General features: G+C 46.0%; 1 protein-coding gene across 1 annotated transcript in view; it reads left to right on the forward strand.

Moving 5' to 3' along the window:
• Positions 1-15,001, forward strand: part of SGSM2 (small G protein signaling modulator 2) — a gene marked incomplete at its 5' end in the record, with an annotated part of 52,900 nt that overhangs the window by 22,200 nt on the left and 15,699 nt on the right. Inside the window, 10 exons of the mRNA XM_084273283.1 lie at positions 1,913-2,075; positions 4,759-4,920; positions 7,288-7,355; positions 7,845-7,990; positions 8,424-8,558; positions 9,010-9,134; positions 9,611-9,678; positions 11,340-11,503; positions 11,814-11,943; positions 13,348-13,482. Coding sequence (XP_084129409.1) covers positions 1,913-2,075; positions 4,759-4,920; positions 7,288-7,355; positions 7,845-7,990; positions 8,424-8,558; positions 9,010-9,134; positions 9,611-9,678; positions 11,340-11,503; positions 11,814-11,943; positions 13,348-13,482 — 1,296 coding nt within the window. The remainder of the gene's footprint in view (positions 1-1,912; positions 2,076-4,758; positions 4,921-7,287; positions 7,356-7,844; positions 7,991-8,423; positions 8,559-9,009; positions 9,135-9,610; positions 9,679-11,339; positions 11,504-11,813; positions 11,944-13,347; positions 13,483-15,001) is intronic.

Below are 15,001 nucleotides of genomic sequence, written 5' to 3' on the forward strand. Positions count from 1 at the left end.
ATTTGCAGTCTAAATAAATTTAGTGAGTACTAGAAAGGAGAATGTCTACTTCTCTACTCTGCAGAGAATGAACTCAGGGTATACAATTAGAAGACTCAGCTTCACTAACTCCAGTTAGTTGTATCTCAATAAAAATCATTAAAAATGAACAAACCCAAATCCCCAAGCCATCAGTGTTTAACTCCACTGGCTGTCTCGTAGGGAATTAGGATTTTCCATGGAAATTTTCTTCTGTCAGATTTTATCCACTGTTACTTAGCTTAAGACCATATCTGCCTTCACAGTTGAAAGCAAAACAGTGGCATGGTTATCCCACAGCATGCTTCCAATTTGTTTTTCTAGTGCTGTTTTCTGCACTCCAAGAGCAAATGGTTGTGCTTTCTGCACACGGGTCGGGTTACTTTATGCAGTAAGGATGTGATAGCAGGAAGCCAATTAGAGTTTGCTTTTTTCCAGAGTGATAAGACACAAAATGTGAATTTATTAATACCTCACAAACACTTCTCTTAATTTTTGTGTCTGTGTGATCATTCAGCAGGTCATCCTTCAGCCTTGCCAAGCACAGAAATAGGGGAGTGGTGCTGAAGACAAAAGGGACATCACACCCTGTGATCCCCTGACTGCTCTAGCTTCCAGCTAGCTAAAGGTGTTTCTGCGTGCCACCCAGTCCTCTCTGGGACTTGGGTTAGTTTAAGGGGCTGAACAGTGAGGATAGATCTTTAGACTCAGGCCTTTGGGTATTGTGGGATTTGGGGGCTGTAAGTACTCAAGGAGGGGGAGTTTTCAGGAAGTGCTCAGCACCTACCACTGTCAGGCTTAAAGTGCATCACAGTGCTGCCTCCTTTCAAAATGAGCTGCTGAATCTTGGGAGAGATGTAGTGTGTGTCGGAGCAGATGGGACACCATTTGTTCCTCGTAACAAAAATTTAATGTGGCAATTCTCTCTGCAGTTCACCGCAGGACTGCCTGCTGTCACTGAACATGGAGAGCATGGCTGCGATCTGAACTCAGGCTCAGCTCTGAGGGCTGGCGTGCCTGCGTGGGGTTCAGGGAGTGCACATAACGGTGGGGTTATTCCTCTCCCTGTGACTGAATTGGTCCATTCTCCTTTGCACCTTTTCATGGACAGTGTTGACTGGATGAGTCATCTGCAGTCTCAATGTAAAAGCTGGTAGAGAGAGACGGCTTGGGGTTTATTTTGGTGTTTGGTTGTAATTATCTTGTTTCTTTTTCCTGCAGCAGTTTAAATGCAAGCTGGTTAGGTTTCTGATGCACCGGCTCACAAGGCTGAAGTAGTGCAGGGTGGTCTTTTACTGGTGACTGCAAGCTGGACTGTTGGGTGGTGATGTTTGAATTTGTTGTTATTAATCTGTTTGCTCCTAATATGAAGGAAGAGAGAGAGGACTGAGTGGGCTCATGTTAGAAGTCTCCAATCTTCCCTGTTGTCACCAGAAAGAAAATGTCTGTCCCCAAATCTAGGTTAGTGGAAGGCATCATTGAGGTACTGCTTCCCAGCAGGCTGTTCCAAGTAAATAGGAGCCTCTGCTCAAATCAGAGACCACCAGTAACAGCAGATTTCTATCTCGTTGTGTCTTGTGTTAGTAGGGGATGTGGTTCTGCCATGAGGAGTTGGGAAGAGGTTTAGCCTTTAGCTGAATTTTCAGTAGAATCAGGAACTTTCACAGGGACATGCGTCAAATGGGGTGAAAATACTGGGAGGTACTTGAGTCTTTTGGTTCATTTCTGTACATAGGTCATCTGTAACTTCCACAGTGCTGAGATCTAGTCTGTCTGTCTGTCTGTCTCTCCCCTTGTTGTGTTGGCTCCACGCCTGACAGGTGGGTGTTAGCAGCTGACATTCACCACAGAGACAACCTGAGGACCTGTAACTCTCCCCTCCCTCTTCTCGCAGGTGTTGTGGAGGCGTGCCTGCTGCACATGCTGAAGCGCCGGGCCGCTGGCTTCCTGCGGACTGACAAGGTGGCTGCGCTCTTCACCAAAGTTGGCAAGACGTACGCCGTGGCTGGAGACATATGCAAGAAAGTGCAGGAACTGCAGCAGCAGGTTGAAAGCAGGTGAGGTCTGCTTGTCAGCCAAGTGTGTGGGCTGTGTGCAGCATGGAGGGGGTACAGAGCCTGTGTGGGATGTGCAGAGGGGTCTTTCTTGGCCACACATGTTGAATCTTCATCTCTTTATTCTCTGGATCTGGAAGGTAAGTGGTTTTGATTGATCAAGCTGACAGGTAGCAAAGGGGCAGAGGCTGGGAGTTGTGTCTCTGCTGTTTTGTTTTGCTTCTCAGCATTGCAGACAGCACACCCAGCCCACACAAAGCAACGGAAGTGAAGAATAACTGTTCATTTTGGAGAATGCTCACAGTCAGGGCATGGTGGGCCAGTTTGGACTCTTGGTGGGAAGGGATGTGGGTGGCAAGAGGAACTGAAGAACGACTTGCAGGAAAAGCTGTCTTGGCATGCTCCTTGCCAAACCAATAATGGAGGATTTGTGGGCAATGTGATAGAAACAGGTTAATGGATTTAGAGAATAACAAGAGGAAGGATGAACTCAAGAAGGGATAGACAGACACTTACTATAGGAACGCAATTAAACACACTCTGGACTTGAGCACAACTGAATTTGTGCTGGAGTCATGTTGAGGTTGCTGAACTTCTTGCTAGTGGTGAGTAGTGCAGTTCACATTGTCCATGTGGTTCTGCTGACTGAATCATTCCATGAGCCCGTGGGACCAATGTCTTGTGTCAAAACTCAGGACAGGAGGTCCTTCAGTTCTGTTTGTAGACAGCAGTGCAGTGGCACTTGGAAGCCTTAAGAGGTCTTTGTACATTGCAGGAACTTTTAACCTCTTGATTGCCTTGCTGCATCGAGGGTTTTGTCAAGAGAGCTTGATGGCAGTGCATGGCATTGACATCTCCAGCTATTCACAGTTATTTAAATTAGCACTTAACATTTCTCTGCCATTTTCTGGCATTTATCTTTATGAGACTTCTAATTATCAGACTTCAATAAGTATGTATTTGGTTTTGATATTTTTTTAACTATGTGTCTACTGATACAGACTGGGATTTTATTAATTTTAGGGTTTTTTAATGTGGGGAAAAAGGATGGTTTATACTGAGAATTTTCTTGCCTTTCTCCTCGCTTGAGACCCCCTGTGAATGCTGCTCTAACCACGAGAGATCTTGGGCTGTGTCCTCTAATGGAAAGGAGCAAATGAACTTAAATTCTGTGGTTTCTCTGGAAGAAATTTTGTGTGGCTTTGAGCTATTAACAACCACAGAATTTAAGTGCTGTAGAAAATATGCCCAGCAAAGAGCCTCTGTTAGGAAGTACTGTGGGGTGGACTCGCTTCGTTGCATGTATAAAAAGACAGAGGTGCTGTAGCAGTCTAATTGCTCCTGAGCCTGCGGCTTAATTTGTGTCAGTGCCACCAAAGAAGTGAGGGGAGTGTTGTCACTGTCTTTTGGACAGCGGTACGTAGTGGCTGAGAGGTGGATGCTCACTGTGGCAGGACACGTAGCCTGGACAGGAGCATGTGTGTTGTACCATGAAGGCACCTAACTGCCTCTTGGCACGACCAAACCAGCTGCGGCTGTGCAAAGCTGTGCGATGGCCTGGCAGGCAGCATGGCATACTGTGGTCTGCAGAGAGAAGTGCCACCCTGCTCCTGCCACCAGATGCTTCCCCACAGTGTGCCTGGGGCACAGCCTGCCACTGTCCCTCCTTGGGCTAGGGTCAAGTAGATTTTCTGGGCAGCAGATGACTCCACAGGGAGGAATGACAACTTTCCTGCGTGGTTCGGAAAGCACCGTGCTGAGCAGCCCCCGCGCTCCTGCCAAGAGCTGCACTTGGGCAGCGGTTGTGTTTTGTACAGCCAGCTTGGCACCCTGGCGCTGGAGGCAGCGGTAAGCTCCCCGTTCCGGAGGTTCTGGACCTGTTGCTGTGCTGGCTTATGCTGTAGGAGCATGCAGGGGGTCTTGGCGGCGAGCAAGCTCCCAGCTGGCTTTGGATGCTCATTTGCTGTACTTGTAGTTTCTCAGTTTGATGTTGCTTATCTCTTAGTTGTCTTGTTGTCGTTCTGTAGGTGGTAGGAGATGGGATCTCACTGCCAAGCCGCTAGCACAGACTGTGCTATAGCTATATATGGTGCTTTGCAGAGAGAATGAAAAGATGGGCCGGTGCCCAGGGATTGCCTAATGATGGTATGGCAGGAGGTCCCTGAAAAGCTCTGCCTGTGTCATCTCAAATCCTACTCCATAATTCTGGTCTCAGTGGGAGTGTCTCATGCTCGAACGGCCCTGTGACTTCTCGGGATCATGGCTGGTTTTGGCCTGAAGGTACCAGAAAGAGCTGGAAGACAGGAAACTGCTTTTTATCATCCTCCTGGGGGCTTTCTCAACTCGGTATGAAGCTTTCTTTGAGAAGAAGCAAGCTTCTCTTCATCTGGTGCTACTTAGTCTCTGCTACACTTTGCATTTTTGTTATTTTTTTCCTTTTTTGGGGTGTATGGTCTGCACTGGCCTGGTCCTTTCAGCTCAGTTTTTGGGAACTTGGGAGGAGCTCAAGTGCCATTGAGGCCCAGTGGCAGTGAGGACTGACACTGTAATGTAGACAGCTCTGTGCAGATACACGTTTGTCAGGCACATGCTGCGTCTTCCGACACCTCCACACTGTCTGTCACTGGAGAGCTTTCTGTGAAAAGAGCCTGAACTCTGACTACTTCAACATTATCTCCTTTTGCAGGAAACATCAGCCAAATGGACAGGAGCCCCTCAAGAGGCAGGGATCAACCGCAAGCAAAGCCCCTGTCCTGACACCTCAGGCCATCAAACACATATGGGTTCGGACAGCGTTGATTGAGAAAGTGCTTGACAAAATCGTGCAGTATATTGTTGATAACTGCAGGTAAGGAGAAAATCATGAGCATGGGGATTTGTTGGACTGACATATGTAGCTATTTGCAGCAGGGGATTTCATCAAAAGTGTTTGCCAGACTTGTGATGCAAACTTCTGGAAGAATACTGAACACACTTGGAATGAACTGTGCTTTTGTTTTGAATTGTTGGTGTTTCAGATTTAGAGCTTTCCAGAAATCGGATAAAAATCTAACTTGCTGTTTATTTCTTTTAATTTTTCCTAAAGTTGACCATGTTGAACAGTGCTACCATAAAGTCACACATGCATGTGAAGCCCCACTCCTTTCCACTCAGTCACCTTTGGGGTCAGTAGATGTTAGGCACCCAGATTCTAATGGGACCTAGACCTCAGTGACTTAGTGGAATAGAAATGTCTTCTAAGAGGTCAGGAGTGCTCAGTTCACTTACATTATTAGTTAAGAATAATCCTTTGGAATTTTAGGATGTCAGGGAAGAAAATTCCATTTGTAGGTGAAAGAAGGGGAAATTAGTTTAGAACAGGAGGAATTAATAACATAAACCCTTAGGGCTATGAAAAAGGGTTCTTGCAATCATATTTCCTTTTTAGACAGTTCAAGTTTTGTGCCAAGTGAATCTTCCTTGGCAGAACAAGAGATGACCATCAATGCTTCATGGATGTAATCCCCAGGAACTCTTATAAAGAGGTAGATCTTTATCCTTTGTGCCTTCCTACCCTTATGTAACTCATAAAGAAGAATCATGGGGCACACTGAGGACAGTTTTCCGTAAGAAGAGAAGAGCAGGAACCCTAAAGGTCCTAGAAAAGTGTGTCTGTGCCCACTGCCACTGAGATTTGTTCCCAGAGGTGCTCTGTAATTCTGCACCAGGAGGATGCATTGTTCTCTGCCCAAAGCCCGTGGGCCTGAACAAGCACAGGAGCGAGGGCAGAGGATCTTATCTTCACAGTATTTTCTAAGCCTGTGTTACTGTTTTGCTTGTCATTGGCTTTATTTACATGATCTATCTTGCCACTAAAAAGAAAGAATGGAAGAAGGTCTCTCTGCTGTTGAAAGAACTGTTGCTGTGGGATATCTAATGCCAGTTTGGTTTAGGAGCTGTGTGCCGCAGAGGCAGTGGGAGGGTTGGATGTGTCCCAGAGACATAGTTAATGAAAGCATTTTAGCCCAGTGTATCAGCACGTCTGCTCATACATGGATACAAGGACTTTTTAATTTATCTCTCCACATCATTCACCTGGAGACGTGACAGGAGAGTCTGGTCTCACTTGTTCCATTACTATTTATCATTGATATTCATTTTACTGCCTTCTCCATCCATTCAAATGAGATATGATCAGGTCCTTAACTGCAGATATGTGATTTTGAGAACCTGACTTACACAGAGGTCTGTTTTATTCACCAAGGTATTTTGTGACATACCACCTCAAATGCTCCATGTTTGAGTCCTTCAACCAGGTCTTGTGTTCTTGAGGAAGGGAAGGTGTCTTAGAGTTGGAGCCCCATCTAGTGGAAGAGACAGCAGAGGATATGGACAGGTTAAGAAATTCGGGGTCATTGCAAGAGCTACTATTTGTAGTATTTCATTGTTCTTGACAGTGTTTCACGATTATTCCTCACAGATGGAAGAGATGTTTAAGAATGTGTGGATCTCTTGGTCTCTGTGGAAAACTGACAAAATTGCTTGTAGAGAGTTATTGCTTGTCTCCATATTGCATTGGTGCCCAAAGCCCCAGATCAAATATGCTGGGTAAACACGTTTAGCAAAAGGCTAGCTCCTGCCTCTCAAGAGCTCAGTTCAAAAATAGATGAGGCAGAATGAGTGTGCTGAGAGGAAGTGGCTTGCCTGAGACTACCCAGCTGAGCGGGGCAGAATATGGATCACAAGCAGGGTTGTGGTCGCCTTGTGTTGTTCTAGTCTCCCTTTATGATCCGTGGAGATCCAGTCGATGTTACTGATATGGTTTAGGAAACGATCTAATTCGAAATCAAGTGTCAAAAATAGGCCAAACGAATTCCTCCATAGCTTTCTTGTGATCTATTTTAATCATCTTTAAAAATAGTTCAGAGCACACCACACTGTAAAAGCCTTCTGTACATGCAAACCCAACACAACATTTCTTCTTTACGAGGTCAGCAGGTGAGCCAGCCAAGCTCCATCACAGCTTTTAGAGGAGGTGCATGCGTCAGTGACTTCTCTGTCATCCTAGCAACTGCTTTTCCTCTGCCTGGTCAGGAAATGGCTGGGGTTTGGGTCCCTTTGGTCCCATCTTTGCCTGTTCAGATACACAGTTCTTTTATCAGCCCATTGTGTGAGACAGTGTTAAAATAAAATAACAGGCAGTGTTTTTAACTGGTCTCTGATCTTTTGTTCCTAGTAAATATTATGAAAAAGAAGCTTTGCTGGCAGATCCTGTTTGTGGCCCGATACTGGCTTCTCTCCTAGGTGAGTTCTTGCAAAGCTACTTCTTAGGCTAAAGAAAATAAACTGCTTTTTAAAACATTTGGTATTATGATAGTGTTATACAAGGTGATTTTTCTCTCTAGCATGTAGTTTATTTATAATACAGCAACACAGAAGATGTTATTTTGTTCCTTACAAGACCAGTCATCTGATTTTATTATTAATGATTCATTGGATCAGAGAACAGAGAATGGGAATAGCTTTTTCCTGAGTGCTTGCTAGCAGCTGGTAACTGCTGATGCTGTAGGGCAGGGCACTGAGTTCTACAGGATTATTTTTACACAGCCTTAAATAATAGAACCTGATATGTTGTTATAGGTATTGTCTGTATTATGGGCTGATACTGTTAAATGATTATTACTACTGACTTGGCTTGAGAAGGAAATCTCGCTTTTATTCCTTGGCCATCAGGACAGGACTAAGTATGTTTCTGAACAGACTCAAGGTTTCTCTCTTGGGCTGTTTTCTTAGTTGGACCGTGTGCTCTGGAGTACACCAAGCTCAAAACAGCTGATCACTACTGGACGGACCCTTCAGCCGATGAGCTTGTTCAACGACACCGGATCCATGGAGTGCATGGCCGCCAAGACTCTCCTTCAAAGCGCCCGGCCCTGGGAGTAGGTATTTACTGCGTAGCTGTTTCTGAGTTATGCTGCAGGTTAACAGAAAAATAACCCCAGAAAGGAGGGACCTGAATCTAGAACAGCCTTTCTTTTCTCCTCGGTAATGGGGCCTTTCCCACAGATTAGATGTCCATTTGGGGCCAAATGTCCTCTTTATCTGCATGTAGAAAAGTTTGAGATCCAGCACTAAGTTCTGTGGCTTTTGACACTTTTGATCAGACCAGGCAGTCCACAGGAAATGATGAGCTGCCTTGGCCTGGAGTGAGTAAGAGCCCAGGTCATTTCTTAGCAAGGTCTCCTGGCTCCAGAAAGAAGTTCCTCTCCATAGAGATGGGTGTGAATGGAATCGTTCCTGGTTGATTGGCCTGCCTGTACTGCTGTTCCTGTCCTACCCAATCTGCCCTGACTGTGTTTCTTTGTGTGCTAGATCCGGAAACGGCATTCAAGTGGGAGCACGTCAGAAGATCGCTTTGCTGCTTCAGCAAGGGAGTACGTGGAGTCCTTGCACCAGAATTCCCGAACACACCTTTTGTATGGGAAAAACAATGTCCTCGTCCAGCCGGTGAGTTCTGCACACAGCTGCTGCCTGGCTCTGACTGGAGAAGTCTGTGGTGCAGGTAATGATATAACCTGGGCTTTCCAAGTGCTCGCTTAACGTCCTGTCCTTGGGACCGTCCTGTCCTCGGGACCGTGCCGCCTTCCTGCTCGACTCCATCATGATGAGGTAGATTAAGACGTGACAAATGCTTTTGCAGCCTGACTGGTGTGCACAGTTCCTGTAGATAGCAGCAGACATACCGGACTGTATTTCATAAACACAGAGACTGTGCTGTGTTTTTTCCCCTTTCTAACAGCACTGTGAAATACCAGTAAATTTGGTGTTGAGGTTTTCCTCAGCAGCTCCTAGATAACACTCAGCTCTGGAATGTGTGGGGCATGGGGAGACCGGGACATGACAATTGTAGTTGTGCATGGTGTCACTGGGATTGTCTGTCTCTTGCTTCTCTGAACAGAAAGATGACTTGGAGGCAATTCCTGGGTATCTCTCCCTTCATCAGTCAGCAGACAGCTTGACTTTAAAATGGACTCCAAATCAGCTGATGAATGGAACACTTGGAGATTCAGAGCTGGAGAAAAGGTAGTCATTGCACTGCTAAATTCCATCAATGTTGTTCTCAGGAGAATTCAGAGGCTTTCCAGTGTTCAGTCTGTAAGCTTGAGCTCCAGTCCCCAGCAGATTTACATGCTGCTGCCCATAAATCACAGCTGGAAAACAGAACCTGGCTGCCCTGAACCCCAGCCCCAGGACCTTGATGAAATCTGTGCCCTGGGCATTTCAAATGCAGCCAGAGCATTATTGTAACCTGATATGGGGCAAGGGCAGGGGAGGTGAAGAGGGAAAGATGCATTGTCAAAAGGCTGATGCCAGATGCATCCATTGTGGAGGGCTAGTTCCTTTGCCTTTTACTTGACTATTAAATTTACCTTAATTGACCCAATTTAGTAAGCAGAGTCTTAACTTAGCAGAGTCTTTTTATTGGGTGCTTGGAACCACAAGCTCTCCTGAATATGGAAAAAAACCCCTGTTTCCTTAACTTTTTCCTTCCCTATTAGTGTTTACTGGGACTATGCATTGATAGTGCCTCTGAGCCAGATCGTCTGCATTCACTGCCATCAGCAACGTAAGCACAAACCTTCTTCTCACGGGTGCTCCCAGAGCCCCTTTCGGCCGGGTGAATGTTAATGTTGCTAATGCTGCTGCCATTTTATACGGTGCCTGTTAGGGGGTTATTGCAAAAGGAGGCACACCATTTTTCTTCTCCAGCTGTCTTCACTGGGAGGCCTGGTAAGAGCTGCTCTGCCTAACACTGCTCCGCTTGTCAGTTGCTGTCTGTGCTCTGGCTTCTCTGTGCTTTGTTTTTTTTGGAGGTGTCTGTACAAAACAGCACTTCAGGGACACTGGCAGCAGCAGGTATTAAACACAGAAGCTCTGTGTCTATTTAGCATGATCCTCCATCCCTGGACAACTACAGGAAGAGGAAGGGAGATGGGGTGGGAAAACACAGGCCTGCCACCTGTCTGTAGTGGGGTCACCAGCCTGTGGAAAGGGAGCTTGTATAGACAGGGCCATCTGACCATCACAGCAGCCCGTTCTGCTCAGCAACAGGAATTGGGAACAGATGTCTCTCCCACTTGGGAACAAACATCACTCCCACTGCTTTTCCATGCCCTAGACCTTCAGGGGGAATCACAGAGTAAATACCAGGAGCCTTTAGAAATTTTGCCTGGAGTCAGGTTTGCATTATGATTGGACTAAAGGGACCTCTTGAACCAAGAGCCTCTTTTAGAAGAGTTTATGTATATTGCTTTAAACTACACAAGGAGGAGAACCACTTGAATGACTTTCCTCATGAACACTTCTAACATGTATGGGCATACGGGGATGAGGTTTAAACACTCCACAGTCCTACCTGCAGAGGATCACAATTGCAATGTTCATTATGGTCCATTTGTCTCACTTCCATCAGCATCCCCAGCACACTGCGTGCCCCGGGCAGGATTTCACTGCTTTGCTTCGTGGCTGTTCCTTTGGACAAGGGAAATTAAATGACAGACATGAAACGTGACAGTCTCTGTTCTTCACCAAGAAAGCTGTTTCAGTAACAGTCACTGGGCATATATATACGTAATTTTTGTTGTTTGCAGAGGATGACAGACATGTGGTGGTCCTGCCACAGCACCCAGCTGCCAGACTGGAACTTGCCCAGCCATATAGTGGATTGACTGGGCTTCAGATCCCTTAGTCAATCAGTTTTAGAAAGGGAAATTATGAACCTAATTCACATAGATTCTTTTGTAAATTGTACAGCATGCAGGTTATTACGCTTAAAAGAGTATCCAGAGCCCGGAGTGGTTTTCCCTATTTGTGCTAAATTTCTAATGACAGTGAAGAGATGAGAAAAACTCATAATGGGGAACGCAACCTGCTAATTCTTAAAAGAGTAAAGCTGACAGCATTGGTTTATATCCATTAGGTTGGCTTTCATTCTGAACTGTGTGTCCTTTGTCAAGTTATGTCATACACCAGAGACTTAGTTTATTCTTTTGTTATTTATTGTATTAGTGTTCAGAATCACGTTAAATGTTTCTGCATGAGACCTGTCCGAGTTTGCTTGTACCTTGAGCTTCTTTAGGACTAAAGGACTGAGAGAATCCCTGTGCTGCACTGTGACTTAGAGGTTTATTTATCTGCTTAGATATGATCACAAATAAAATTTACAGAAGGTAAGAGCAACAGAGGTTTTGATGTAATAGTGTGGACTTCCCTTGTCCTCCTTTGCAGCAGAAAGCAGATGGACATTAGTCTTGGTGAGTCAGGATGGAACTCAGAGACCTCCACTGCACTTTCCCCAAGGCGGTCACCTCCTCGCATTTCTGTCCTGTCTGGAAAATGGTCTTCTGCCTCGTGGTCAGCTGGAACCACCACTTTGGTCTCAACAGGGCAAGGTACTGCCTTTTCTGACAAGCTGTTGTGGTGGGGCTGGGCTTAATGTCTTGGGTCAGCCAGCATCCTGCTCCACAGTAAAGCAAAGTGGAAGGCAGGATAGCTCCTTTTAGTCTGATTTGGTTCTTGTACAGAGAGTCTATAAAAATTGTTCATACCTTCATTGCCACAGTGAGCAGCGAACTGGAGTCTGTTGTTGTACCAAAATATGAAACCAAATGACAGAGTTTTAAGATTTAAGATGCTGAAGTACTTGGCTTGTGTGCTCTTGGCTGTTGGTAGCTGAATGCATGAAATCCTTATTTTCTCCAGGGTAAGGTATTTCCAAAGCTTCGCAAGCGGAACAGCAACAAATCAGTGGACCTAGAGGAAATGCCGGCCGAAGACACTTCAACAGACTACGTGTTCAGAATTATCTACCCAGGACACAAGCATGATAACAGTAAGTGCCTTTGTTCTGCTTTCTTAAAAAAAAAAAGAAACTGCCAACAACAACAAAAGTCTTAAGAAAACCCTGAAGTGATGTCCTGGGAGGTAACTGAAGGTAACAGACAGGCCAGGTGTTTGTAGAGGCAAAAAACTGACGTATCAAAAATTGCATTGCGTGATAATTGTGATCAACAGGCAGAGCTTACTGTAGGCTTCCTTAACGCAGTGAGACTTGTTATCCTCGTGGAAGTGGAGTTGAGGTAGGGAATCTTCTTTATGTTTACTCTGTGTTTTGCAGAGGAAGTTTTCAAAATACTCCCCTGGGCTTGCAAACTGAGACTAAAAGCCAAAAAGATTGCTTGACTAGCCAAGAGCAGATCTGCTCCTAAGTAAGGATATTTTTATTGGCCATGCTGCTTGCTCATAATGATGTTGTTAGGAAAAAAACCATAAACTCAACTCTTGAAGTACCCCAAGAACTCCCTGGGCTAAGGTTTCCTGGCTTGGAAGCAAGAACTTAACAATGGATAAATAAAGGCCCTTTCAAGGAAACTAAATGAATTCCCAAGCACCAAACCACCTCATGTCATCAGTGAATACAAATTCCGTACATGCAAGTAAGCATTTGAGTTAGTTCTCAAACAGCATGTTCAGTTTTATTCCCCTTGGCAAAGAAGCAAGAATTTCCCAGGAAGATCAGACTCTAAAGTTTACAGGGGCTTTGGATTTACCATGCTTGTATTGGGACTTACTGCAGCTGAAAAAGCAGAACTCTCCCCTGAGCCCTCCTTACTCCAGGAGACTGAACCACAGTGGTGGCCATGCATGTAGTAGGGCTTTGGGTTTTGTGCAGGTAAGTCCATGCACACACCACCAAAAGCATGTTCTGCCTTTGCCTGAGTCCAGGGCACCGCAGGCTTGGTGCATGGCCTTTAGCACAGCCCTGCCTGTTGAGTGCAGGGCAGAGTGGATAGGAGGAAGCCTGTACTTTGCACAGTTGCAGTGCCAGAGCTGGGGAGCAGAGCGTTTGCTCTCTAGATGCATCTGGCACAGGTTTCAGGATGGAAGAGAGGCCATTGATCAGGGCACGGTGAAGGAGAGAAACTAGCTAGAATTCCCATGGAGTTTTGCTAAAAAGCATACTCACCTACTGCAGGCTGGCACTGGGGCCTTTCTCCATTGCCAGTGTGTGCTCTGGGAACACAGCCTGTGCACAGCCAGAAGCTGGCCTGGGTTTGGTGGAGCATGCTTTCTTCTGTAAGAAACTCATTTTCCACCCCCGTTCGCAGGAGCTTGTGCCGTCAAGAAGAGGGCAGGATTCGAGTCCTTTGTCTTTGCTGAACATGTCCTTTTGAGCTTTCCCGCAGAATTGAGTTCTCTCTTCTTATGCTCCTCTTTCACTATTTTCTTTGAGCAGTAACTATTAACTACCACCACTTAGCTGCCAGCCGCTCTGCCTCTGTTGACGATGACGAGGAGGAGGAAGATAAGCTACACGCAATGCTATCAATGATCTGCTCTCGGAACCTCACAGCTCCTAATAGGATGAAAGGTTTTTATCCTCCTCCCCCTGTGTCCCAGAGCTCTATTGCAGCTCGTTCCACTGATGCATACAACAGTGTTGGCATTATTACAGGGAGAAACATTTCACTCGTGCTGTGAGAGCTGGAGATTTAGCTGACTCTGCAAAGAGGCTGGGAATATGCTCACAGCCTACGGAAAGTGGAAACAGCAGCATCCTCCCTCTCCTTGGAGCGTGTGTGCTGCTGAACAGCCAAACCTCCTCTCCTCCCAGGGCCTCCCACCCTACCTCATAAAAGCTGGGTATGCAAGCATGTTCTTTTAAGAGAAGGGGGAGTATCACAGGTGTTTGTGTGCTCCCTCTGTGAGTTGTTACGTACAGCATAGCAGACGGGAGGGCAGTAGGGTATAGGAAGGCTCAGGGATGAACCCTTAGAGCAGTAGCAGTGATGTGCTAGGCAGTGGGAAATGGAGCATGCTCCCTCAGACAGAACAGGACAGATGTGTGGAGGGTTCCAGTTTGAGCCCAGGGATGGTGTGAGTACACGTGCTCCCACACTCTGGATGCCTCTGTAAGGAAGCACAAGCCTGCAGAAAATTGTATGGAGGTGCAATACCCTTCTGTGGTTAGGGGCACTTCATATATTCCTAGGTGAGATGGATTTCAGGTTACCAGCTGCAAGACTCCACCTTCCAAAAATGTGGTGTCTAATTCTTTAAAGCAATTAACAACATCTGTATTAGATTGGTATTCTCAAGTGTATGTATTGGCAAGCATCACGGACCTAGTGTCCTAGTTCTGTAGACTGAGAAGACCTTGCTCCCTCAGAGGAGTAAGCTGAACATGTACAAAGTAACCCACTCCCCTGGCTGACCCCTCCTGCGTGGCTCAGATTCCAAAACTTGCAGTTGTTCTGACTCTGGACAGGTGTTGCTGAGGCTTCTCCACTGGCTTCTGTGTAAACCTTTCCCTCCTGCAGCTTACCAGTTTCTGCTCAGCTTCAATACCACCAGACTTTGGGCTGCGGCACCTTGAGTGCTTGTGCCAAACCTGGTATGCTCCTGTTACGGTCAAAGAACAGCCTCTCCCTAATAACTGGAGCATGTCAGCAGGAACAGAACCATCCCTGTTATCAGGCTCTAAAGTAGCTGTCAAACAGTTTATATCTCTGGGGGAAGGAGAACAGCTGCTTGCAAGTGTGGCTTTTGTCTATATTTTTCATTTGTTGCATTAGCATGAACATGCTTTTTCTGGTATTTCTATTCCTGAAGTCACACCTGGTGTCTGAACTCCAGGTAAGACGCTCACACCTGTAAGTAGTGGACCAGTGACTTTGGTTCCAAATGGACGTGAGCCTGGTAGGGCTGTAGGAGACAGTAACTGCCCTGTGTCTCTGGACAGGGCTTAGTAAGCTCTGTGTAGCCAGGTATAAGCATGTGTTCAGGGAGATCCTCATTTCTTGCAGGCTGCCCACACACACCTAGAACCTCATAAAACCCAGTGCAAGTTAATAGAGTGCTTGGAAGGTATGGATGGAAAGAAACTCCAA

The sequence above is a fragment of the Gallinula chloropus genome (assembly GCF_964237585.1).
Source record: "Gallinula chloropus genome assembly, chromosome: 19".
In the NCBI taxonomy this organism is placed as follows: domain Eukaryota; kingdom Metazoa; phylum Chordata; class Aves; order Gruiformes; family Rallidae; genus Gallinula; species Gallinula chloropus.